At 45.8% G+C, this 27,711-nt stretch overlaps 1 protein-coding gene across 5 annotated transcripts in view; it reads left to right on the top strand.

Moving 5' to 3' along the window:
• The window catches only part of ppp1r12a (protein phosphatase 1, regulatory subunit 12A), an 87,406-nt gene that overhangs the window by 21,447 nt on the left and 38,248 nt on the right, over positions 1–27,711 (top strand). For all 5 annotated transcript variants that reach the window (XR_011979065.1, XM_072674088.1, XM_072674087.1 and 2 more), the window contains exons 2-9: positions 10,919–11,049; positions 14,372–14,490; positions 16,835–16,994; positions 19,328–19,472; positions 20,465–20,539; positions 21,413–21,504; positions 21,681–21,838; positions 22,505–22,677. Coding sequence is in view for 4 of the 5 variants with exons in the window: in XM_072674088.1 (XP_072530189.1) it covers positions 10,919–11,049; positions 14,372–14,490; positions 16,835–16,994; positions 19,328–19,472; positions 20,465–20,539; positions 21,413–21,504; positions 21,681–21,838; positions 22,505–22,677 (1,053 nt within the window). In the remaining variant the exon portion in view is untranslated. The remainder of the gene's footprint in view (positions 1–10,918; positions 11,050–14,371; positions 14,491–16,834; positions 16,995–19,327; positions 19,473–20,464; positions 20,540–21,412; positions 21,505–21,680; positions 21,839–22,504; positions 22,678–27,711) is intronic.

Below are 27,711 nucleotides of genomic sequence, written 5' to 3'. Positions count from 1 at the left end.
CTGTAAATGTGCTGTACAGTCTGTCAGAATGAGTGTATGGATCATAGAAACATTATAGAGCATTATAGAGCGCCCCCTACGCTTCCTGTAGTGTATTACAGTCTGTCAGAATGAGTGTGTGGATCATATGAACATTATAGAGCAGTATAGAGCGCCCCCTACTCTTCCTGTAGTGTATTACAGTCTGTCAGAATGAGTGTGTGGATCATATGAACATTATAGAGCATTATAGAGCGCCCCTACTCTTCCTGTAGTGTATTACAGTCTGTCAGAATGAGCGTGTGGGTCATATGATCATTATAGAGCATTATAGAGCGCCCCCTATGCTTCCTGTAGTGTATTACAGTCTGTCAGAGTGAGTGTGTGGGTCATATGAACGTCCGCTGTGATGTTTAGTCCAGGGTTGGTGCTGCAGTGGTTGTAACCTAATCTGGAGCTGCCTCAGGTTTCCGTCAGCGTTTTCCGTGATCCGGGCTGCTGTACTTCACTGGGTTTTACTGCCACTCTGTTTTACAGTGCACTCGTACCAGGGGTCACCCCCTCCTCCACCCCTCCTCGAGTAAAGGAGACGTGCCGTTGGCTCGTGGTGGCTGCTGCTGTTTTGGCTGTCAAGCATAAGCTTCAACTTCAGTTCCTCGCTCTCTCTCTCTCGCTCGCTCGCTCGCTCTCTCCCCCGTCCCTTCCCCCTGTGCCGTAGTCTTGCCCTTTTCTTTTTCCATGGGAATCCCAGCGCCATATATGGTCGTCAGAGCAGACTTTCGTGTGCTCTCTCGCTCTGTCTCTCTCTCTCTACCACTCTCTCTCTACCACTCACTCTTTACTCTTCTTTTCTTCTCTCTCTGTCTCTGTCTCTGTCTGTCTGCCTGTCTCTCACTGTCTGTCTGTCTCTCTCTCTGTCTGCCTGTGTGTGTGTGTGTGTGTGTCTCTCTCTCTCTCTCTCTCTCTCTCTCTGTCTCTGTCTGTCTCTCTCTCTCTCTCTCTCTCTCTCTCTGTGTCTCTCTCTCTTTCTCTCTCTCTCTTTCTCTCTCTCTCTCTCTCTCTCTCTGTTTGTCTGTGTGTGTGTGTGTGTGTGTGTGTGTGTGTGTGTGTGTGTGTGTGTGTGTGTGTGTGTGTGTCTCTCTGTCTCTCTCTCTGTCTCTGTCAGTCTCTCTCTCTGTCTCTCTCTGTGTCTGTGTCTCTCTCTTTCTCTCTCTCTCTCCCTCTCTCTCTGTCTGCCTGTCTCTCTGTCTCTGTCTGCCTGTCTGTCTCTCTCTCTCTCTCTCTCTCTCTCTCTCTCTCTCTCTCTCTCTCGTCCAGCTGATTGCCCTGCAGCGCTGCACTCCCTCTCTTTGGCCTCCTGCAGTTGTGTGCTAATGCTAGCTCATTCTCATCCCATTCTGCCCCCCCCCCCATCTCTGTCTCACACACACACACACACACACACACACACACACACACACACACACACAGGGTGCATGAAGGAATTCCTTTTGTGGAAGTGGCTGTGTGCCGGCGGCTCTGCTGACGTACGCTGGGCGTCTGAAGCGCCGCTCCGTTACTTATCTGGGAATTTCTCCGCTGGTATGCTAGTCCGTTTGCTAGCGCCTCGCTAGGTGGCCCGAGTGTAAAAGGGTGGTGGTGGTGTGGGGAGGCGGGTGGGGGGTATGGCGGAGGGTTGGTGGGGTCACTCTTCTTCTGCTCTGTGGAGAAACTCCTTCAGCTTTGTAGCTCCTTCCTTTATAAGGAAGTGTGCAGGACGTCCCACTGTAAGGGAGGGGATGGGGGGGGGGTGCAGGGTGCTGGCCTCGGCCTTATCAGAGCCCGCCGCAGCGCTATCTCCTGCAAGCGCATTAGCCGCTGCTGACTCACTACCCAGAACCGGCGTGTGTTCCTCTGATCGCACCTCTTTCTGGGCTTCGTTCGGCCTGGCGGGGTGGGGTGAGCGCTGCTGTTACCGGGACGATGCCACGGAGAACCTGGATTTCCCTTGTTTTCAGAGTGGTGTCCCTCACTGTATGTCCAAATATATTTGGACACCACTTCTAAAGAACACATTTCAGCTACTTTTGGTTACAGACATTGCTGACACAGAAGAAGAACTGCCAATAGAATAGGACTCTCTGGAGCAGCTTAACATGAGCCTGTTGGCACCATGCTGCCTAATGCCAGGCGTGGGCTAGTAGAGGGGTATGAAGCCCCCCAGCATTGAGCTGTGGAGCAGTGGAGGAACTGTGTTCTCTGGAATGATGGTTCTGTACGTTTGAATGGGGTGGGGTGGTGATCAAACCTCTGGCATGCTAAACTCACTAACACTCTTGCACTCACTGAATGCAATCAAATCCTCACAGCAATGTTCCTCCTCTAGAATCTTGTGGAACGTCTTCCTCTCTGGACAGTAGAGACAGTTACTCCAACAGAAGCAGGGTCAGCTCTTTAATACCCTTGATTTTAGAAGAAACGGTGACTGAGCAGGTGTCCAAATACTTTACTAAATTACTATACTAGTGTGACGAGTTACCCTTAACTATTATTGTTATTATTATTATTATTATTATTATTATTATTATTATTCCCAATGAAATTTGCATTGTACTTTATTAATTAAGTATATATTATTTTTTTGCTGAAAGATCAGTAAATCTGTAGGCCGCCTGATTTACGGTGGAATGAGGTTTGGACGTTCCCGGGCCTTCCCTGGACGCCACTAGGTGCAGTGGTGTCTCAGCGGTTGGCGCACTGGGGCACGAGGCAGAGTTACTTGGACGTGCTCTACAGATATGAGGTCTCAGCAGGGATTTCAGCACTGGCTTTAATGACGTTCTGCAGCTGAGTGAGGTCTGTATCGCCGCCTAGTGGTAGAGTGGAACTGCAGCATCCTGTGACTTCAGCAGCTCTCGAAATATGCATCATATGGTCTGACCTAGCTCTCAGGATCAGCTAAATTATTGGTCGATCATATTTAAAAATCTGAAAAGCCATTTTTTAACCATTTTTAGCCAAAAATCAAGTGTTGCTATCATGAAAGAACCTTGTATCTCCATTCTTGTTTTTCGCTTTTCTCTAGAACGTGAATCTGGAGGTTGTTCTTTATACTGTAGCTGAACTTCATGACGAGTGGACCAATAGAAATGCTCCAAAATGACCTGGAATAAAATCTTTCTGCATCGACTTCCAGTGAAGGAGCAGAAGGTTTTTTTGCTCCTCCTGTAAAGCTTAAAGCTGCGGCTTCAGAGATCAGCGTTAAGGAACATTGCTGTGAGGATTTGATTGCATTCAGTGAGTGCAAGAGTGTTAGTGAGTTTAGCATGCCAGAGGTTTGATCACCACCCCACCCCATTCAAACGTACAGGACCATCATTCCAGAGAACACAGTTCTCCCACTGCTCCACAGCTCAATGCTGGGGGGCTTCATACCCCTCTACTAGCCCACGCCTGGCATTAGGCAGCATGGTGCCAACAGGCTCCACTTCTAACGTTATGTGATACGGACAGGGGTGCCCAAACTTTTGCATGCAGCTCTGTAAGAGAATATATAAGTGAAAAGCTCTAATTAGCGCAGGTCTAGCTTTAATATAATTTTTGGGGGTGGGTGGGGGGTAAAACTGGCTACTCCAGAGCTGTTCAGGAGCCTCCGGCTTCGTCAGAGCTGGGAGTGTTCAGGGGCTTCTGGAGGAAGTGAGCGTGGGAGGGGTCCTCAAGTGTCCACTCGCCTCGAAGTGGAGCGCTGCTAAAGTTAGCTCACGCCGCTCCTCACAGCGGCTCGGGAGATAATCGCTTATTACCCACCCGCCCCTGAACACCCACCCGCCCGCCCCTGCACACCCACCCTCTGCTGCTCCACAGATGGGACCTGGAGTGGGAGCTGTGGGGGGCTTTGAAGATGGTGTGGAGTAAAGCCCCTCGCCCTGCTTCTGACTTCTTAAAGTGGTGCCTGATCAGCTTCTAGAGACTGGAGCTACAAATGTAATCTAATGTAGCTAATAAGCAATGGAATGTTATGTACACCAATTAGCATGATGCTAACTGCAGGCCTAATTTCTTTCTTTAGTTTATATTTAAATATTATATATATAACATTAATTCATTTATTACAAATTTCATCATATAATTGCAAATTTGTGCGTTTTTTTTTTATGCATGTTTGTTGATTTTATATATTTATTTTATTTTATAAATATTGTTTATTTATTTATTTATTTATCTCTTTGAATCCCGGCCTATTGTCTGTAATTGCCTGCATTGGAAAACGAGAGCCGCCATCAGTGTGTCCTTTGATTTGATTGAATTAATGCACGATGCTAATTGGTGTATATAGGTTTCCATTGCTTGTTAGCTACATTAGCGTCATGGCATCCTTACCAGGTTACGTTCTTCTTACGCGCTGAAGACCAGCTGCTCACTCCGTGACCTGTATAAATCTTAAAGTTTGCGCTACGTTAAGAACACGTTGCTAATTATGATAGCACTGAAGTCCACCGTAGCCCACCTCTCAGAGGCTTGTTAGCTACGTCAGCCTCGTAGCAGCAACCTTCAGACTCCAGGCGTGACGGGGTGGTCTACCTGTCCACAAAAGGACTCCTCATTGTTGCCGGGGTCGGGTTCCGGTTGCCTTGGGGACACGTCCAGCCAGGTGCTGTTCTCCTAATATAAACGGTATGACCCTCCTCGGCTGCTGTTCTGACCGAGGTCTGAGCTGGAGACGAAGAAGCCATAATTGAGCCTGCGGACAGATACGCTGTGGACAAAAGTATTGGGACACCTGCTCGTTGTTCACTGTTCCTTCTGCAATCAAGGGTATTAAAAAAGAGTTGGAGTGACCGTCACTACTGTCCAGGGAGGAAGGCTTTTCTATTAGATGTTGGAGCTGGAGCATTGCTGTGAGGATTTGATTGCATTCAGCGAGCTCCATCCATCATTCCAGCGAACACAGTTCCTCCACTGCTCCACAGCTCATAGATGGGGGCCTTTTAAAGCTTGTTAATTATTAATGAGCTATTTTTCATACTCGTTAATTCAGAAATGACTGGAACTCCACACACTCTTATCTCTAAACATTTGACTTGCGTTGCCATGGTAACGGCCGCCTGCCCTCTTTTCGATAGATTGATAAAGCTGTATCGATCCGGGGCATCATTATGGCAGCGGGAACGGAAAAGACACTGCGACCATATTAGCCATAACATTAAAACCACCTGACTAATCTAGCTCTGACCCTTTGAGGCGTGGCCTCCACAAGACGAGACGACTGATGGAGTTTGGCCTCCGCCTTTACCCCATCCGTACGGGTGTAGAGAGGGTGACGGGTCTTGCCGAGCCCGGGTATCGAACCCACAACCCGGTCATCAATAGCCCGGGGCTCTAAGCCACCGGGAGGCTGTGAGGTGGGACCTCCAATATAGGATATGGGTCCTTTAATATTCAAATGAAGTGCCTTTTAAGATTGATGTATGTAAATTAGCTCATTTCTAATTGGCCTCCTTGTACCGTGCCTCGTTCGGAAAGCAGTCCAGGCTTTGACGTTAGCCTTGCAGCGCCAGAGTTACATGTACATGTTAGCTATGTTAGCTTCATAGCATTAGTGCTAATTGGTGTACATGAGCTTATATGACCTGCTAGCTAGCTAGCTGCATGACCTTCAGATTGGTGAGGTATTAGCATAAGCTTTAATTACTTATTAGCCACATTAGCTTCATAATTTCAGTGCTAATTGGTGGGGTATACACTTCCGTTATGTCGATCAATCAGTTGAGCTGTATTTGGGTGACCTTCAGTGCCCTCGTAGCTCAAGCGCTATGGGTGTGGTAAAAGCTCCATTACTTGGTAGCTATGTTAGCCTCATAGCCTCAGTGCTAATTGGTGTAAAATGGCTTCCAGTACTTATCTACGTTAGCCTCGCATCTCCGGTACTTATTGGTGTCGTATAAGCTTGCAATACTCGCTAGCTATGTTAGGCTCATAACTCTAGTGCTAATTGGTGTACAGAAGTTTCCATTACTTGTTAGCTACATTAGCCTCATAGCTCCAGTGCTAGTCGTTGGGGTGGTCCAGTTCTGCTTGGTGGGTTATTTGCCTCGTAGCTTCAGTGCTAACTGGTCTGCAGAGGTTTCCATTGCTTGTTAGCTGGGTTAGCATCGTTAGGATGTAACGTGCAGGATGTAATGTTGGGTATCTGTTCGGTGTGTGTGTGTGTGTGTGTGTGTGTGTGTGTGTGTGTGTGTGTGTGTGTGCGCTATACTTCCTCTCTTACAGTGAAGTGGCACTCAGTTAGGGACTTCCTGGCAGTGGTGGGCTGACGTGGTGCTGACGCGGAGTTGGAGCTGGACGTGTGCCGGGTGGGGGTGGGGGGTGTAAACACGGGGGGCTGATTTAGGAGCTCTCTCCAGCTTGTTTGTGAAAGCCGCAGTGTGTTTGCGGTGCTCTGACATGCGAGGCATTCCTGGCATGAGATGTGCTCCACCTTCCGCTGCTCCGGCCCTGAATCCTGGCCTGACGGAGTTTTGATTGATTGATTGATTGATTGATTAGATGAAGCCAAGATGAATCCGGGACCCAGGCATGGGTCTGATGTTCTACTGCTTTAGTTTTACACTGCGATGCTAATGTAGCTAACAAGCAATAGAATCATATGTAGAATCTAATTAATTAATTAATTAATTAACGAACATCATAACAAGCAAACTGGCGACCACTAGCTTCACTGCGTTCGTCGTTAACAATATTAGCCCTGGACAGGTCGTCTAAAGGGATAGTCCCGTCAAGTCTGCCTGCAACCCAAAGGTGAGAGACGCTCTGTCCCAGGTGGTGTAGCTGTCTAAGCGTCAGGATGCTTCTGCTTCCCGGTCCCTGGCGATGTCCTTTCGCTTGTGCAGCTTGAGCTGCTAATCCGCTGTTTAATTGAGTTATTCGGCACGCTGGAGCGCCACCCTGTGGCAGACTGGTGTTACAGCCGTGCCGTTTCGAGGGAGCCGTCGTAACCGATTAATCCGAGACCCAGGCAGGTTCAGTGTCCGATGTTCTACTGCTTTAGTTTTACACTGCGATGCTAATGTAGCTAACAAGCAATAGAATCCTTTGTACACCAGTTAGCACCCCTACAGAGCTGGTATATGTAAATGAGCAGTGTTGCGATTGGTGCTGTTTAAAAAAAAAAAAAAAATTGGGCAAAAGTATTGGGACACCTGCTCATTCGTTTCATTCAGAAAGTGTTCATCCTGATTTTGTTGGAGGAGCTGTCTCTACTGTCCAGATTTAGGAGAAGAGCATTGCTGTGAGGGTTTGATTGCTTTCTGCGAGCAAGAGTGTTGGTGTTAGAGGTCAGGATGTTGGATGATGATGATCACCACCCCACCTCATCCATCCCCACCTCACCCACAGCTCAATGCTGGGGGGCTTTATACCCCTCTAGCCCACGCCTGGCCTCCTCTACAGGGACTAGACAAGCTGTATGTGTGCATTTGCACATCTGTGTAAGCAATGAAGGCATTCATTAGAAGGGGTGTCCACAAACTTTTGGGTTGAACAATTATTACTATTATGAGTATTATGGGTATTGCAGTCACCAGGTTGTCATAGAAACTGGTGACCGGTTGACTCTACAGAGGCAGAGCTGCGTCACGGTCTGTTGTGGATCGGTTCCCCCTGTGGTCTCAGGAGGCCTCTCTTCTCCGCCTCTCTGGTCGAGCAGGTTTGAGCGGAAGGCGTGTCGAGCTGTCGCGTGTCCATGTGCTCGTTAGCGTTAGCTGGAGCTCGGAGGGATTTGGACTCGATGCTGACTGTAATTAACAGCCCTAATAGTGAGATTAGCCCTCCGCTCGCTCAGCTCAGGGTGTGTAGCCGCTAATTAGCGACCTCCCGCCTGCATCGGGTCGCCCGGAGTAGTGGTAAAATCGCTAAAATATGCAGTACGTGTCCGAAAGTTTGCGGACACCCCTTCTTGCTAGTGCTTTTAACTCTTCTAAGGTGGACCCAGCGCACACAGCTCCCTGGAGAAGATCTGAAGATCTGACCAGTAGAACAGGCCGCTCTTTACAAGTCATGAGGTCACCTAAGGTCACCGGGTCCAATGAGCGCTGGCCCGAGTTCGGGCTGTAGAGGGTATGAAGCCCCTCAGCATTGGGCTGTGGGGTTCTCTAGAGTTAGGATGCTTCCTTTAGGAGGAGTTGGAGTGGCAGCACTGGTCATCCAACATCAGTACCTGACCTTAGTGGTGCCCTCACAGTTGTAAAGGGCTGGATACAATCAAATCCTCCTTACAGCAACTAGTGTAAAGCATCCCCAGAGGAGTAGAGGCTGTTACTGCAGACAGACTCCTGGTACAGTAGCATAAGGGTTAAGTGTGTGTGTGTGTGTGTGTGGTGGGGGGTCGGTCTGTGTGGTGCTGCCGGACAGTACAGAGCCCAAATTTGGGCAAGGATTCAGCCAACCGGTCGTGTGCCCCGAACGTGAGGTTGTGGCGTGTGTGTGTTCCCTTGGTTGTTGACCGTGTCGCCATAGCAACCTGAAGCTGGACCAAGAGGTTTTACAGACGGCTGTTTGAGAGGCCAATACACACACACGCGCACACACACACACACACACACACACACACACACACACACACACACAACTGGATGTTTAGAGAGGGAGAGCGAAAGAGGGCGAGAGAGTAGAGAATGGCAGAGAGAGAGTGAGGCAGTACATCAGCACTGGGGCAGAAGAGGGGTACTGAGGAGGTACATGAGCGCTGAGGCAGCAGAGCAGTACTCAGACGGTACATAAGTATTCAGGCAATACAGCAGCAGGGAGGTACTGAGGCAGCAGAGGGGTGCAGAGGCAGCACTGAGGCAGTACAGCAGCACTGAGGCAGCAGAGGGGTACAGAGCAGCACAGCAGCACTGGGGCAGCAGGGAGGTACTGAGGCAGTACAGCAGCACTGGGGCAGCAGGGAGGTACTGAGGCAGTACAGCAGCACTGGGGCAGCAGGGAGGTACAGAGGCAGTACATCAGCATTTAGGCGGTAGAACGGCACAGAGGCAGTACAGCAGCTCTGAGACAGCAGAAATGAGGCAGTACAGCAGCTCTGAGACAGCAGAACTGAGGCAGTACAGCAGCTCTGAGGCAGCAGAGGGGTGCAGAGGCAGCACTGAGGCAGGACAGCAGTGTGAATGGAGGTGTATTTCTGTTTGCTTGCTCTGAATGTCGTCATCCTCCTCAGGCTCTCCTGCTGCTTGTGTAGGTGTTTTTCTGCCTGGAGGAGAGAGAGGTGTGTGTGTGTGTGTGTGTGTGTGTGTGTGTGTGTGTGTGTGTGTGTGTGTGTGTGTGTCAAGTCTTGCCTGAGGTTGTGTATCCGCCTTGAAACTGACAGGTTATGAAAATAAAGGAAGGAATGAAGGAAATAGAGCCAGTTTTCATTTTATTAGAAAGATATCTGTTCAAATTGTTTACTGTAATAATTAATAATAATTATATAATATAGCAGTAATAGTATTTATATAGTAAATATTTAATATTTAGTGTGTGTATATATATATATATATATATATATATATATATATATATATATATATATATATATATATATATATATATGAGTTTCTGTATTATCCTGGTCAACTCATGTTTACAGTGCCATAAAAGCGGCTTATTATTATTATTATTATTATTATTATTATTAATAGTAATTAATCTCTTATGGCAGTGTAAACAGGCTTTGACTGGCATTAAACAGATCCTTTTTGGTTCTACATGGATCCGGTCCTCTTTACAGTAGGTTTTCCACCCATGTGAGGAACCCATTTAACCATTTAACCTCCCCCAGTCAGAGCTGGAGTTCTACAGTGGAGGTTCTAGATAACCTCTCCCAGTCAGAGCTGGAGTTCTACAGTGGAGCTGAAGCTCTAATAATAAAAGCTCCTCACAGAAAGTTCTTCACCTAATGGTGATGAAGACGCTGCCTGATGCCTGAGACACGGTTCTACCAGAGTTCTGAGAAGAGTTCGGCTCTAGAACCTGCTTTTAGAACCAGATCATTAAAATGGTGGAGGGATACATGCTGCCTTTAGGGTGTAGTGCAGCTACAGAAAGTAGTCCCCAAAGCGGTTTTGACGGCTCCCTGTTCCTGACTCTGAGAGAAGGCCTTCTAAGAAAGGCAGTGAAGTCACTGTTATTCCGAACACCTCGGCTATGTCTCTGCTGTGTGGAAAGCCCTCTGTGCCTGCCAAGACTCCGGAGAATCCCCGCGATCTGGTGGCAGACCATTGTCAGTGTCCACGTCGCTGACCAGGACAGGCCGCTCTGTCCACGCTGGCTCTGCTGGGTTCATGTGGGTTTACTTTATGGCTGGGCGATATCATCAGATATCTCACATTGTCCGGATTTCCTCAGTGTTTGTTAGTGTTTTAACCCCGCGTGACTGTACCTATAAACATGCACTCAATGGACAAAAGTATTGGGACGCCTGTTTATTCTTTGTTTCTTTTGAAATTGAGGGTATTAAAGAGCTGACCCTGCTTTTGTTGGAGCAACTGTCTCTGCTGTCCAGAGAAGGAGCATTGAAGCATTTACTAGATGTTTGAGGAGCATTGCTGTGAGAATTGTATTGCATTCAGCCACAAGAGCATTAGTGAGGTCAGGATGTTGGATAATGACCACCACCCCAAGTCCCCAACTCGCCCCATTTAAAAGTACTGGATGGTGCTCCACCACCATCATTCCAAAGAACACCGTTCCTCCACTGTGGAAGGGGTGTCCACAAACATTTGGACATATTGTGTGTTGATAATTGATATCGGGCTGTTTTTGCGGTGTAGTTTTAATAAAGGGACTGTGTGGACTGAGGAGGGGATGGTATGAGTGCTCAAAATCTTTGTTTTGATCATTTTAATGATCAATAATGTTGAATGATTATTGCTATGTCTTCTGCTATACGCTCATGTTGAGGTCTTGCGTCTCTCCTTGCCAGGCCTGCATAGACGATAACGTGGACATGGTGACCTTCCTGGTGGAGCATGGCGCCTGTATCAACCAGCCGGATAACGAGGGCTGGATTCCCCTCCACGCTGCTGCCTCCTGTGGCTACATGGACATTGCTGAGTAAGTACTACACCCCCCCCCCCCCACACACACACATACACACACACACAGCTATGCGTTCACTCACTGGCCACTTTATTGGAAACCCCTACCTTGTGCTTTCACTCACTGGCCACTTTATCGGAAACCCCTACCTTGTGCTTTCACTCACTGGCCACTTTATCGGAAACCCCTACCTTGTGCTTTCACTCACTGGCCACTTTATTGGAAACCCCCATCTTGTGCTTTCACTCACTGGCCACTTTATTGGAAACACCTACAGTGTGCTTCCACTCACTGGCCACTTTATTGGAAACACCTACAGTGTGCTTCCACTCACTGGCCACTTTATTGGAAACCCCTACCTTGTGCTTCTGCTCACTGGCCACTTTATTGGAAACACCTACCTTGTGCTTCTGCTCACTGGCCACTTTATTGGAAACACCTACCTTGTGCTTCTGCTCACTGGCCACTTTATTGGAAACCCCTACCTTGTGCTTCCGCTCACTGGCCACTTTGTCAGGCAGTGCACCTCACTGGGGTATAGAGGGTACCGCTGTGTTTGTGGTATATTGAGTTTCAGGCTGAGGTTCTGTTTGAGTACAGAGGATGAGAACAGCAGCAGCAGGTCAAGATATTATCAGGACGTTTAAATAGGCCGCAGAGTCCAACCCAAAGGCTCCTCTTGTGTACCCTGTCCCGGATAACAGGAATACTGTGACCTGGTTTGTAGTGTGTGTGTGTGTGTGTGTGTGTGTGTGTGTGTGTGTGTGTGTGTGTGTGTGTCGTGTTTCAGAAACCTTGGGTTGGTAGTTATGAGATATAAGCTGATTCTCAGGTCTGACGGTAAAATAGTGGAGAATCTCCACTAATGCAGTTCTCTTTAGGGACTACTTTCTGTAGCTGCACTACACCCTGCAGCATGTATCCCTCCACTATTTTAATGATCTGGTTCTAAAAGCAGGTTCTAGAGCCGAACTCTTCTCAGAACTCTGGTAGAACAGTGTCTCAGGCATCAGGCAGCGTCTTCATCACCATTAGGTGAAGAACTTTCTGTGAGGAGCTTTTATTATTAGAGCTTCAGCTCCACTGTAGAACTCCAGCTCTGACCGGGGGGAGGTATATCTAGACCACCAGACCCACTCTGAGTGACATTGTTCCCATTTTAACAGTTAAATTTTGCGTGTGTTCGTTAAAAAAATAAAAAGATAAAAAGAGAGAAGGCTCTGTATCTGAGGGTCTTTAGTCATGGTGGGCTTCCGCCTCAACCCACCACACTTGTAAAACTGATCCAGAACAGGCCCGGCTGAGCCCCGGTCCAGAGTTCTGGAGCTGTTCGACGTTTTGTGGTGGGGAGTGATCGGTGGCTCCAAAGGGAATGGGCGGAGTTTTGAAGAATGACGAATGTTTTGTGGTTTGTCAGACTAATGGAAAGAGGATGTTGAGTTTCCCCCTCTGGACCTAATCAGTTACAGCAGCAGCTGAAGATGTGCTGCTGTTTGAGACCGGCTGACGGGAGGAGAGGGAGGAGGCAAAGAACGCTAATGCACTAATTCACCACTCTCAGGATATCAGGATATCGCCAGCTTGCTGCTGCTGTTGGTTGTATATACTGTACATACTGTTATAATTCTTATGAACACTATTTATTGTGATTAATGTTAACTCTATACACCATATACCATACCTATCCTCTATACACGTCCATACTTAAACTGTCTTTACCCATCCACACTCCCCAATACCCATCCACACTCCTCTATACCCATCCGCACTCCTCTATACCCCTCCGCACTCCTCTGTACCCATCCGCACTCCTCTGTACCCATTCACACTCCCCAGTACCCATCCACACTCCCCAGTACCCATCCACACTCCTCTATACCCATCTGCACTCCTCTGTACCCATCCGCACTCCTCTGTACCCATCCGCACTCCTCTGTACCCATCCGCACTCCTCTATGACCATCTACACTCCTCTATACCCATCTACACTCCTCTATGCCCATCCACACTCCTCTATGCCCATCCACACTCCCCAGTACCCATCTACACTCCTCTATACCCATCCGCACTCCTCTGTACCCATCCACACTCCTCTATGCCCATCCACACTCCCCAGTACCCATCTACACTCCCCAGTACCCATCTACACTCCTCTATACCCATCTACACTCCTCTATACCCATCCGCACTCCTCTGTACCCATCCACACTCCTCTATGCCCATCCACACTCCCCAGTACCCATCCACACTCCCCAGTACCCATCCACACTCCTCTATGCCCATCCACACTCCCCAGTGCCCATCCACACTCCCCAGTGCCCATCCACACTCCTCTATGCCCATCCACACTCCTCTATACCATCCGCACTCCTCTATACCCATCCACACTCCTCTATACCATCTACACTCCTCTGTACCCATCCGCACTCCTCCGTGCCCATCCGCGCTCCCCCGTGCCCCTCCAAACCTAGACCTGTTTTCATTTTAAAACTAGTAAAACACTAAACTCTCAGGAACAGTATTATTTTTCTGGAATACTGAAGGTCAGTGTGCTCTGGGGTTTGTGTGTGTGTGTGTGTGTGTGTGTGTGTGTGTGTGTGTGTGTGTGTGTGTGTGTGTGTGTGTGTTTCGCCTGGTCAGTTGTGCATCAGGCCCGAGTCGATCGATGCAGTGTATAATGTATAGCAGTGTGTGCTCAGCCAGCCTGTTAATCAGTAGCTGAGTGAAGGATGGAGCAGGGAGCTGCTCGCTCCTCTGAAGCGCTCAGGCTTCCATTAGCGCCGGGCTCCACCCTCCAAAACAGATTATATAAAAGCCCCTGTTTAGGCATTAAGAGTGCATTTCCTTTATTGATCTCTCTACATTACAGAGCGCAGCAGATCTGCAGAGACGCCCAGCCCTGCTGCGTTACGTCTCCTCCGTAGCTAAAGTGACCTGCATTAAGTCTCCGTCCTGGTGACCCCAAATTTTGGCCCACTTTTATTGAGGTCTTCAAGCGCTTCTTCATCCCATATAAAAGTTCTGGATGGGGCTCCACCACCATCGTTTCAGATAACACAGCTCTTCCACTGCTCCACAGCTCAATGCTGGGGGGCTTTATTTACACCCCTCTAGCCCACGCCTGGCATTATTAGGCAGCATGAGCTAAATAGGCTCATGATGTTTATCTGCTCCAGAGAGTCCTATTCTACTGGCAGCATTCTGTATGTGCACATCTGTGTCAGCAACGGGTGCCACCTAAAGCAGCTTAATGCATTCTTAAGAAGGGGTGTCCACAAACATTTGGACAGAGTTTATCTGTATTGATTGTATGTTGTATTTTTTTGTGTTGCTGCAGGTACCTGATCAGTCAGGGCGCCAGTGTTGGCGTGGTGAACAGCGAAGGTGAGACGCCGTTGGACATCGCCGAGGAGGAGGCCATGGAGGAGCTTCTGCAAAACGAAATCAACCGGCAGGGTAACACCGCTTTCACCCTACACACGCGCTATTCCCCGTCCCTATTTACTTTATTTGTTTACTTCCCTTCCTCCCTTTGTTCCTTCACTAAAGCGTCCTTCCTCCTTCCAGCGGACTGTAAACTCCGTACAGTAGTGGTCTAAAAAAATCTACCAGATGACTGACTGCTTGCTTGGTTCTGTGGTTTCTGGCGCTGTTTTCTATCAACATGGACTGAAATAAGCCTCTGCTGAGATTCCGCTGCTGTATTTGGCTTTGCTGATGTGGACAGATCAGTCATGCAGCGTCAGAAACCACAGCATTAATTCTGTTATCTCTTAAATATAACGTTTATAGACCGACTTCCTACTGCACAGACCCTTCCTAATGGACAGCGCCTCTGCTGGCTGGTTGCAGTATGATGTGAAGCTCCGCCCATACACATACGTTTCAGTGACAACACCATAAACAGTCTTTCCATCTCCAGTGTCTCCAAACTTCAGCAGATAGCTCTCCCTGCTCTGTCGTAAGAAGGCGGGGCTACGCGTAGGAATGAAGTGATTGACAGTCTCTCATTAGGGTGAATATTAATAACTCTCTAAATGTAGGTATTGTGATATACACTGAGGAGGAGGAGCTACAGTCTCTCATTAGGGTGAATATTAATAACTCTAAATGTAGGTATTGTGATATACACTGAGGAGGAGGAGCTACAGTCTCTCATTAGGGTGAATATTAATAACGCTCTAAATGTAGGTATTGTGATATACACTGAGGAGGCGGAGCTACAGTCTCTCATTAGGGTGAATATTAATAACGCTCTAAATGTAGGTATTGGGATATACACTGAGGAGGAGGAGCTACAGTCTCTCATTAGGGTGAATATTAATAACTCTAAATGTAGGTATTGTGATATACACTGAGGAGGAGGAGCTACAGTCTCTCATTAGGGTGAATATTAATAACTCTAAATGTAGATATTGTGATATACACTGAGGAGGCGGAGCTACAGTCTCTCATTAGGGTGAATATTAATAACGATCTAAATGTAGGTATTGGGATATACACTGAGGAGGCGGAGCTACAGTCTCTCATTAGGGCGAATATTAATAACGCTCTAAATGTAGGTATTGTGATATACACTGAGGAGGAGGAGCTACAGTCTCTCATTAGGGTGAATATTAATAACGCTCTAAATGTAGGTATTGTGATATACACTGAGGAGGAGGAGCTACAGTCTCTCATTAGGGTGAATATTAATAACGATCTAAATGTGGGTATTGTGAAATACACTGAGGCAGAAAGTGATCTGGGTGTTGGTATGTAGATGAGGGGTGGAGAGTGATGGGTAGAGCTGGTCTGGTGAGTTGTGGTCAGGACTTCACCCCCTGCTCCACTGGGTGCAGTACTCGGTGTGAGCTGGTGATGTTATCGTTATGCCCACCTTTATAAAGCACATTACGTAACATCTCTGGATCCACCGACACCCCTCTAGAGGAGTCCATGGCACTCCGTCCAGTGACAGCTGCCAGATTTTGCGACGGGGGGCTGATGGACAGGCTCTGTGGGGGGTAAAGTGGGTGTGGCACGCGATGCCATACTTTACTGTTACTGACACTCAGTGTAGAGAGCCAGTAATGCAGTCCTGCAGATCAGCTCACACCGAGCCCAGAATAGTCATACACACTGCTTTACACAGCAGAAGTTAGATTTCACACATTTATTTAATTATATATATATATTTGTGTGTATCTATATATGTATATTATTAAAAATTGTTTTAGAGAAGGCTTTCTAGAAGGTTCTGAAGCATAGCAGTGAGGATTTGATTGCATTTAGCCACCAGCATCCATGCTGGATGATCACCACCCCACCTCATCATCCCCAACTCTCCAACTCCCACTATCCAAAAGTCCTGGATGGAGCTCCACCACCATCATTCCAGATAACACAGTTCCTCCACTGCTCCACAGCTCAATGCTGGGGGGCTTTATATACTCCCCTCTAGCCCACGCCTGGTATTAGGCAGCATGGTGCCAATAGCTTCAGAGAGTCCTATTCTATCGGCAGTACATCTGTACGAGGATTAGACAAGCTGTGTGTGTGCATTTGCACATCTGTATCAGCAATGGGTGCAACTTAAGTAGCTGAATGCATTCATTAGCAGGGGTGTCCACATACTTATGGACGTAGTATATTATTAGAATATAAATATGTATGCGCTAGCACTTGCCACCGTAAGCACACCGTCTTAGATAGTGCCAGTGATAATCCCGACCTGTGTGTCCTCGTCCCTCCTTTTGCACTCTTTCTCTCTCTCTCTCTCTCTCTCTCTCTCTCTCTCTCTCTCTCTCTCTGTCTGCAGGAGTGGACATAGAAGCGGCCAGGAAGGAGGAGGAGCGGATTATGCTGCGGGACGCCAGGCAGTGGCTCAACAGCGGCCAGATCACTGACGTCCGACACGCCAAATCCGGAGGAACTGCGCTGCATGTCGCCGCGGCAAAGGGATACGCAGAGGTTTTAAAGTGAGTTCTTCCCGAATTTACCCGCGTCTGATGCCTCGAGGAACGCTGATGTGCTGGGAGGAGGCTTGAGAGCGAGGTCTGCTTGATTGTAGCTGGGAATCCAGCAGGCAGTTTAACACTGAAGGGATAAAAGGGCTACGTGGGGATTTCTGCTTATGCCTCTAACAGTTAAAGTTAAAAGAGCTGAAACTGAGCTTTACGTGATTTTAGCTCGGCTTCTAGTGGTGTGCATAATATCGGAAGGCGTAAAGGGCTACGATGAGGTTTCTCTTTAGACTTCCAGCAGTTCTGTAGTGTCAGAGTAGGGGTGTGCGATATGTGTCGTCTCTGATAATATCATGATTATTGTTTTAACGATAATGTGCGAGCACACCGTGTCGAGTATGTCCCTCGCTTTGCGAAAACCGCTCGAAAACACGCCCTAGAGTTCATGTATTCACTGCTCCCGTCAGCCTGATGGGATAGCCTCCTGCACATGTGCACAGCGTGCCTGCAGAGCGCTAGCATAGCCTTTAAAGTTCACCGCAACACAAGCTAGAGTTCTGCTTAGGAGAGGAAACGCAAGCACCGACACCCTGACGCTGAATCCGCGGCAGCTAGATTTAACTGCTAGGCCTGGCTCCCTCGTCCTCTCAGGCCTGGAGGTGGATTTTCTTTGAAACACTGAGGTTTCTCAAAACACCGCCTTCTGCAAACCATGTGGAAAATCAGTTGCAGTTGAAGGCAACAGCTCGACACCGAACGTATTTCACCATCTGAGAACTGACCTCCGTGCTGAAAGTGAAGATTATTAAAAACTTCGGGAGTCTGCTGCCCACTACAGGCCGAAAGCAGCCAAGCACCTGTTGGAGCGTAATCTGTGATCGTCGAATTCTGTGAGCCCAGTGGTAGTTTCTGAGATTTCTACTTATGTGCTGTCACATACTCTGACATTATTATTATTATTATTATTATTATAGAGGTGTGACGAAATGTGCCGGTGCCAGAAAGGGACGCCTGTATACTTCTATAAGAAACAGTGCAGTCACATCATTTACAGTTTAAGTGAAAAAGATCTTGAATCTGTTCAGAAGTAAAAGGATAAAACTTAAAATCTTAGAAAATGACAATAAATAACATGAAATATAAATATAATGTAATATAAATACAGTACATTCATATTAAATTGCAGTTTAATGTAAAAAAAACATACATTAGTTTTACTTAAATGCTTTAGTTTTAAGTAAATAAATACGTAGAACAGGCTAGCACTACGCAAGACTGTTACAAACACATCCTGAAGGATAAAAAATATTGTCTGATTCTGGCAGAATCCCAGGAAATATCGTTTGCTGTCAATATTGCACACCCCTATGGCAGAGCTCAAATGGTATATTATTACCGTGTTTATAGCTGTTATAATATTAAAATGCTTCAGCAATATTTTACAGCGAGTTCCACATGTCATGATTTTAGCCGTTATTATGAAATTTAGGATAGGAGGATTGCAAGGAAGTTTCAAGAGGAGTCCAAGTGAGTTCATGATTGGTACAGTTATTATATAAATATTATTTTAAAAGCATGGTAAAGGAATTGTCCACCGTTTTAATGTGAGTTTTACCTGCTTTTATCAATATTGAACTAACTGGATAACATTAATAACTAGAATTATGTAGAGTTAGTGATGTTTGTAGTTATACATGGCATTGCGTGGCAGTCTGTTAAAATAGGTTTGAGTGGTATTTGGGAAAAGCTTGATGTTTGATTAGTTTTTTTGTTTGTTTTTTTTTGCAATAATTCTGATGTTTTAATAATAAAGGAATAGGGGATCAGAATTGAACATATTCGTCCCAAATTAAGCTGATTACTGTAGGAATGGATGTTCAGAGGGAAATCAGGCCAGGAGAACTCTGATTATGGTGAAAAACATAAACCAAAAATCATTTTACAGTTTTAATTTCCATATCAGAGCCTGTCAGAACGTATGCAGGCCATCAGAAGTTTGGAAATGCTTTACCTTTTTATCATTTTACTCAGCATATTGTTTTCAAAAAATCAGCACTTTCATAAAATGTCATAAAACACAATTTATGATTTCTCGAGTTTTGTTCTTTAAATGTTGTTTTCAAAAATATCCATTTTTCAAAAACATGCAACAGGTTTTAAAACAGTAATTGGTCCCAAAAATCAAATCTGAGTCTTTTTCCTACTTTTTGAGTTTTCTAGCGAGTGAACTCTGCTGAGCAACAACTTTAACCGAGTCTGAGATTAGATTCAATTGGCAAATCCAAGAAAAAACCCCCAGATCTGCTTAATCTGATGGTGCTGTCATTGTGGCTTTGGCTGTCTTCCAGGCTTTTAATCCAGGCAGGGTATGATGTAAATATTAAAGATTATGATGGCTGGACGCCGCTGCATGCTGCTGCTCACTGGGGTAAAGAAGAGGCCTGCAGGATTCTGGTGGAGAACATGTGCGACATGGACCTCATCAATAAAGTGGTACGCATCCCATCACCTACCGTCCTGTGCAAACTGTGTCTCAGCAGTGAGAGTGTCTACCTGTAATTACCTCTATATAACATTAAAATAAACACAGTGGTCAGTGAGTGTCTATCTGTAAAACTATGTTTATTTGGGTTTATTCTAATGTTATATAAATCCAAACATATAAAGTCAATGAGAGTGTGTACCTGTAAAACTCTATATAGCAGTCAGTGGTCAGTGAGTGTCTACCTGTAATTAGCTCTTTATAACATTAGAATAAACATAGTCAGTGGTCGGTAAAAGTGTCTACCTGTAAAACTATGTTTGGGTTTGTTTTTATTTTATTTATAAATCAGTGGTCGGTAAGTGTCTACCTGTAAAACTATGTTTGGGTTTGTTTTTATTTTATTTATAAATCAGTGGTCAGTGAGTGTCTACCTGTAATTAGCACTATATAACAGAATAAACCCAAATAAACATAGTCAGTAAGTGTCTACCTGTAATTAGCTCTATATAATGTTAAAATAAACATAGTCAGTGGTCAGTAAGTGTCTACCTGTAAAATTAAGTATGTTTTATTTAAATATATAAATATAAAAAGTGAGAGTGTCTACCTGTAATTAACTCTTTCTAACATTAGAATAAACCCAAATAAACAAAGTCAGTGGTCAGTGAGAGTGTCTACCTGTAATTAACTCTTTCTAACATTAGAATAAACCCAAATAAACAAAGTCAGTGGTCAGTGAGAGTGTCTACCTGTAATTAACTCTATATAACATTAGAATAAACCCAGTTCAGCTCCACCAGCAGCTCACCTGATTGACTGATAAACTGGGTGTTTGATGGGAACTGGGAGTGCTGGCGTTCCTCCTGGAGGGCACTGGGAATCTCTGAACTGTTTATTTATTGGTGTTTATTGTAATGAACAGAACCGGCTCTACGGATCCATTTAGTTTAATTGGATGGTTTGTTTTGATCTGGTCACTAATGAGGATTTTTGTGTTTAGGGTCAGACAGCGTTTGATGTCGCTGATGAAGATGTTTTGGGTTATTTAGAAGAACTTCAGAAGAAGCAGAATCTGGTAAGCTGGTCTTCCTCCTCCTCGTCTGGTTCAGGGGCGAGGCGGTTACTGTCCTCAGTCTAAGGGGGTGTTTAACTCTGGTTCGAGACACACAGGTTTACACACTGGAATGTACTGGTAATGAAACTGGGACGGGTCTGGGCCTTTGGGACTACATTCCAGTGTGTAAACCTAAGTGGGCCTCATTATGAGCGACCAATCAAGACTCTCCAAATCAGAGCTGAGTCGACTCCACAGTGTCCGTGATCGGTCAGCACTTCTGGCAGGGTTCATACAGGTCCTGGAAAACCTGGAAAGTCATGGGAAATGCTAAAACATGCTAAAATCCAGTACTGAATAGTCCTTAAAAAATAACCACATTGAAAACAGTACTGAAAAGTCAGGAAAAAATATTATAAAGTAATATTTAAAGTTTGTTTATTTATTTATTTATTTTTTAAAATTTATTTTTCCATGACTAATTGGCCGTGGGATCATGACCGTGCATTATGATGTTAACTTCTAGAAAGCACAATTGGCCTTGCTCTTTCCAGGGTGGGTAGATGGCGCTCTCCCCTATTGCTCTGGTGCTGGCAGTCACTAGCGTCTGCAGACTGGTTGGCCGATGATGCTGCATCGGTGGCCGTTCGACAGTCTTTCAGGATCAATTTACAGGGACATTTTTGGTCCTAGAATTATTATTATTTTTTTAGATCATGGAAAGTCCTTGAATTTGAAATGGATTAAAGTGTCTGAACCCTGTTCTGGAAGAAGGCGGTTCTGGAGGGTGAACAGGTTTGACTGATGGTCTGTAGACCGGTGTCTGCTTTGCTAAACGGGTCACTTTGCTTTGAGGGTTGTGTGACGCTCAGTTTACTCTTATCTGTCCTGCAGCTTATGAGCGAAAAGAAGGACGTTAAAAAGTCTCCACTGATCGAAACCACGACCACCGGGGACAATAATCAGTCTGTGAAACCAGTCAAGAGGTAAATGACCGCTGGAGTCTGATTGATTACGTCACATCAGAGATGTCAATGCTGACGTCTGTTAGTTTGTGAAGGAAGACATTTACAGCTCTCTGTCTGTGTCCCTGTCTGTGTCCCTGTCTGTGTCCCTGTCTGTGTCCCTGTCTGTGTCCCTGTCTGTGTCCCTCTCTGTCTAGCAAAGAGACGCTTTTGCTAGAGCCGGAGAAGAACGCTCCGCGTATAGAGACTCTAGAACCAGAGAAGGTGGATGAGGAGGAAGAAGGGAAGAAGGATGAATCCAGCTGCTCCAGTGAGGAAGAGGAGGAGGAAGATTCGGAGTCTGAAAACGAAGCAGGTGTGTGTTAAGGGTGGGCGTGGCTTAGTGCTGGGCAGTGTGACGATCCACGTTTCCTACCTCCCGTGAACGTAATTTAGCGCTGCGTAACTTGAACGGATCAGACACGGCGTTGAGTTGCTTGGCACCCCGCTTACTCGCGGAGTGCCAAGCACTTTCTAAACACGGCATTGCGTACGATGGGTGGTGAGAATGCATATAGGTTGGATAATTGGCCCTCAATTTGGGGAGAAAATGGATTATTTTTTATATATATATATATATATATATATATATATATATATATATATATATATATATATATATATATATATATAATTGTCAAAAATGTGCAAGAAATATTTAATTTATTATAAATGTTTACAATTTAGTGATCAACGTGGGTCATTTGAACTGGGGTGCCAAACTTTTGCCTGCAGCTGTATGACCTGGATCAAACAGGGATCGTGCATTTCGTACAGTGCAGTACTGTTGTATTCAGCAGACCAAATATATACTGTGTGTCCAAATGTTTGTGGACACCTGCACCTGTGAGCTGTCTGAATACTTTTGGACATGGCGTACCAGTCGGCTAATAGTAACCAACAGCCCCTGAGGTCCGCTGGGCTGGAGTTTTCTCTACTACCACTCGCTGCACTGACCTCCTCCTGTCTTTCTCTTCTCCAGACAAGACCAAGCCATCTGCTCCGGTCAGTAACTCCACCTCGAACAGCACAGTGCCCACCCCAGCCTCTGTCCCTGCCAGCATCACCGTCTCATCCCCCACCAGTCCCACCAGTCCCACTAGCCCCACCAGCCCCACCAACCAGGTGACCAGCCCCACCTCACCGATCAAAAAGGTAAGCAGCAGTTAGAAACCCGGCCTCAACCCCAGCTCAGGCTTTCTGAAAGGAGCCGGTGTTCGGTTTAAGGGCCCAGACCAGGGCCCCCCAGTTTTCTACCCTGTGACACTTGAGTGGGTTTTCCAGGTTTTCCAGCCAGTCTTCAGAAACTGAAGCGATCATTAGATATTATAGGTTATTCGTTTCAGAGGCCGGTTGTTCTGGCGTGAGCTGTAAGGTGAAGAGGCGCCCATTCCGAAAGTGAAAGCGAGAGAGAGAGAGAGAGCAGCGAGGGAGAGAGAGAGAACTGGATTATAAGGGGGAGAGACCGAGGTGATGGATTTCCAGGAAAGCGAGTGTGTTGGCGTGGTAGAGCCCACAAGAGGAGAGGAGATAAAATGGCCCCCCTCCGTGTTCCTGTGTGTTTGCTGCCCTCTACAGGACAGAAGGAAGACTACAGTCAAGTGAAAAATATATCACAGTCTGTCACGTTGGATCTGACCAGAGAGCGTCTGTACAGTGGATAATTCATAGCGGCTACTGAATAGTTCTTGGTAGTTTCTAAATAATTCCTAATAGATGCTGAACAGTTCATAGTAATCGCTTAATACTTCCCAGTAGTTTTTGAATATTAAGCGCATGAATGGTGGATACGGAATAGTTCATACTGGATGCTCCAGAATTTCAAGGATTTGCCCAATTATTAATTGGAGATGTCAAATAACAGTCGATGCGGAGCAATTCATACCGGATGGTGGAAAAATAGTAATACATACTCAATAATTCGCTCAATAATTTACAGTCGTTGACAAGATAATTCATACTGGGTTGAAAAAATTGTAGCATATACTGAGCAATTCATGGTGGATACAAAATAATTCATAGTGGACGGTGAAAAAATTCTAATACGTAGTGTAAACTGAATTATTGAGCATCGAGCGAATTATTCAAAGTTGTCAAATATAATGGATACGAAATAATTCATAACGGGTGGTGAAAATTATAGTGGATACTGAATAATACGTAATGGATACGGAGTAATTCATAGCAGATACTGCATAATTTGCATAGACGTGGATACAGGAGAATTCATAATGGGTGGTAAAGAAAAATCATAGTGGATACTGAGTAATACGTAGCGGTGGACACTAAATAATTCATAGTGGATACTGAGTTTGACTGTTTGAGCGTTTTTTTTTCCTCCTGTCCCATAAAGTGTCCATGTTCTTTTTACTGCTGTCTCTTTATTTCTGTCATTCACTCGCTTTCTCTTTTCTTCTCTCTCTTCTGCTCTATCTGTTCCTCCTCCTGGGTCTCACTTTCCCTTCTCCTGCCTCAATCTCTTTCTGTGGCGCTCTCTCTCTCTCTCTCTCTCTCGTTCCTCCTACATCCTGGCTCCTGCTGTGAATGGCTTTAGTCTGATATTATTGCTGCCCTCAGTCCTGGGGGGGAAGCTGCCTGTCCTGCATTGTGGCGTCAAGGCTTGCGAAAAACTGGCATTTCTCTTGTGCCCAAAAAAGCGATGGTGAGGCTTCAGTGTGTTCCAGCGTTTGTGTTTTTCTTCTCCCTCCCAGCCTCCCGACTACCAGCACATCTCCCGCCCATGACCATGTACTTAACCAATCAGAACACAGCCTGCCTAATCCAAGACCTTAACCTGTCCTCTCACTGGCTCAGTGCATGGTGCCGTCCGCGCTGTCCGTCACAGCCGTGGAGTGCTTCCTGCAGCTGCGCCAGGCCTGTCCGTCGTGCTAGGATGTGCTACGTGTAGCCCTTACGCCTACAGGCTGCTGCTGCTGCTGTGTGACGAGTAAAGCGATAGTTTGGCAAATCAAGATTAGCATCTTCCCCCTAATGTAGTCAGTCAGCCGGGTTAGAATCACACTGGAGCTACGAGGCTAACGTAGATGACGAGCAATGGAAGATTAGTGGCACGCTGATTAGCATGGTGCTAATTATGTCGTCACAACCCGCGTGGAGGTGTTCAGTAATCTCGAATAGACCATCTGAGTAGTAGCAAGCATTACAACCCCGTCACACTCAAAGGTGTTCTTTTTAAAAACATATTTCAAATACATGAGGAATGATGGTGTTACGGGGTTGATGAGGGTATAGGGGTTAACAGAAAAAGCTGTAGTATTGAAAATGCATGGGGATGATGGTGTTACAGGATTGATGAGGGTATAGGGGTTAACAGAAAAAGCTGTAGTATTGAAAATGCATGGGGATGATGGTGTTACAGGGTTGATGGCGGTATAGGGGTTGACAGAAAGGGCTGCTAAATAAAAAATACATGAGGGTTGATGAGGGTACAGGGGTCAACAGAAAAGCCTGCAGGATTTAAAATACATGGGAGTGATGGTGTTACGGGGTCAACAGAATATGCTGCTATATATATATATATATATATATATATATATATATATATATATATATATATATATATATATATATATATATACACACACACACACACACAATGATCATCAATTGCTGATATTTGCCATGGAAGTATGAATGAATCTATTTTATTTATTAATTATTTACCAACATAAGCTTAAGTCATATTATATTATATTATATTGTGAGCCTGTTACAATTTAGGGAGTCAAAGGGCCCCAAATCCTGAGAATCAGCCTCCTGTTATCTAGAACATGGACTGGGGTACGGATGCAGTTCAGACTGTTTTTGAGTCATACAGAGTCGGAAGCCACAGAATCACGTCTATGAGAGATTACTGGACACCTCCACACGGTTTGAGCTGATGGACATTTAGTTAGCCTTGTGCTGATCGGTTGGAGTGCTTGTTAGCTGCTAGCTGTATTAGCCTCGTAGCTCCAGAGTCTGGGTTGAGACTGTAGACGGGGGAACCGGAGGGATTGTTTTGATGAACTATCGCTTTAACTTTGACCTAACCCGTGTTGAAGTACTAAGACTAACCGTCCTGACGTGGTGAGCCGTCCTTTAGCGTATCTGCGCTGGGTTAATCTGATGCTCCTATCCGGAGCTATGATGGAGGTAGGAGTCTTGCCCAAGGATTCTTATTGGTGTAGAGTGGTGTAGAGTGGTGTATTTACCCACATGGGGATTTGAACCCCCGGGAGGTTGTGACGTTACCCTCTACACCACACCAACTAGTTTTAACTGTAATTTAAGTGTGAACATAAGGGCTGGACACTGATCAGCCATAACATTAACACCATCTGCTTCTTTCTATTAGCTCCACTGACCACACAGGAGCACTATGTAGTTCTGTAGTTCCAGACGGGCCACTTCCATTATTCCACCCTGTTTGTTCTTCAGTGGTCAGCACCCCACAGGACTGACCACCACAGAGCAGGTAGGTAGTATTTGGGTGCACCTCAGCATCACTGCTGGGCTGAGAATAGTCCACCAACCAGTAATATCCGGAAGCGTCCTGTGGGACTCGCCATCACCATGTCAGATACTACCTCCTCTGTGGTGGTCAGTCCTGTGGGGGGTCCTGACCACTTAAGAACAGGGTGAAAGGAGGCTGAAAACAGAGTCTTCGTCGTTAGGAAGTGGAGCTGATAGAATGGTCCGCGATTGTAGAAACAAGGAGGTGGTGTTAATGAAGTGGTCGGTCAGTGTAGGAATGTAGGTGTCCTAACCCTTTCTCGGCCCTGTTCACCCGGAGATCATCAGGTGTGTTGTTTGATGGATCCAGCTGCCCCCTCTGCTTTTGCCCCACCACCTCCACCCTGTTCTGACCACACAGTAGGTTCTGCCTCCACCCTCCGTGCTGCAGGTTCAGGTCGGCTCCGATGAGCCGCAGTCACACTAGAAACGTGCAGGTGTGTCTCCTTGCGTGATGGAGGAACGCTCCTGACGTTGGTCCTTTTCTGCAGTGATTGGTCCCAGAGGGTCTAGGACCGCCTGCTTTCTGCCCTGGCTCTCCCTGAATAACTCCGGGTTACTCTCAGTACTAAAGTAGTCTTACAATAAGCGAACGGGTCAGTCCGACAGCCCAGACGTGTTTGGTGTCCGACGTGTACTTCTCTAGTTTACAAGATGCTAGGCTAACGTTGCTAACAGCTTGAGCTGCTCTTAGATTAGATTTTTAATTCATCTTGAGCTGCTCTTAGATCCAGTTTGAGCTGCTTTTAGATTCAGATTGAGCTGCTTTTAGATTAGATTTTTAATTCAGATTAAGCTGCTTTTAGATTAGATTTTTAATTCAGCTTGAGCTGCTCTTAGATCCAGTTTGAGCTGCTTTTAGATTCAGATTGAGCTGCTTTTAGATTAGATTTTTAATTCAGATTAAGCTGCTTTTAGATTAGATTTTTAATTCAGATTAAGCTGCTTTTAGATTAGATTTTTAATTCAGCTTGAGCTGCTCTTAGATTAGATTTTTAATTCAGCTTGAGCTGCTCTTAGATTAGATTTTTAATTCAGCTTGAGCTGCTTTTAGATTAGATTTTTAATTCAGCTTGAGCTGCTCTTAGATTAGATTTTTAATTCAGCTTGAGCTGCTCTTAGATTAGATTTTTAATTCAGCTTGAGCTGCTTTTAGATTAGATTTTTAATTTAGCTTGAGCTGCTCTTAGATTAGATTTTTAATTCAGCTGAGCTGCTCTTAGATTCGCTTTTAGATCCAGCTTGAGCTGCTTTTAGATTAGATTTTTCAATTAGATTGAGCTGCTCTTAGATTTTTAATTCATCTTGAGCTGCTCTTGGATTTTTAATTCATCTTGAGCTGCTCTTAGATCCAGCTTGAGCTGCTTTTAGATCGGTTTTAGATTCAGCTTGAGCTGCTCTTAGATTAGATTTTTAATTCAGCTTGAGCTGATTTTAGATTTCCTTTTTGAGACCCAGCTTGTGCTGCTTTTAGTTTTGGTTTGAGCTGCTCTTAGATTAGATTTTTAATTCAGCTTGAGCTGCTCTTTGATTCGAGCTGTGTTTGGAAAAGCAGCCTCTCCGTTAGAATGACCGTAGTTTCAGAGGCAGTGAGGCTAGTGTGACTGGACCTTTCGCCTGGCTTTTCCACTGTAGCTCCAGCATCTACACAGGTGCTACCCCTCCTGTGACTGT

Source organism: Salminus brasiliensis, chromosome 2 (assembly GCF_030463535.1).
Source record: "Salminus brasiliensis chromosome 2, fSalBra1.hap2, whole genome shotgun sequence".
Lineage (NCBI taxonomy): Eukaryota > Metazoa > Chordata > Actinopteri > Characiformes > Bryconidae > Salminus > Salminus brasiliensis.
This window is presented reverse-complemented; position numbering and strand designations above follow the sequence as displayed.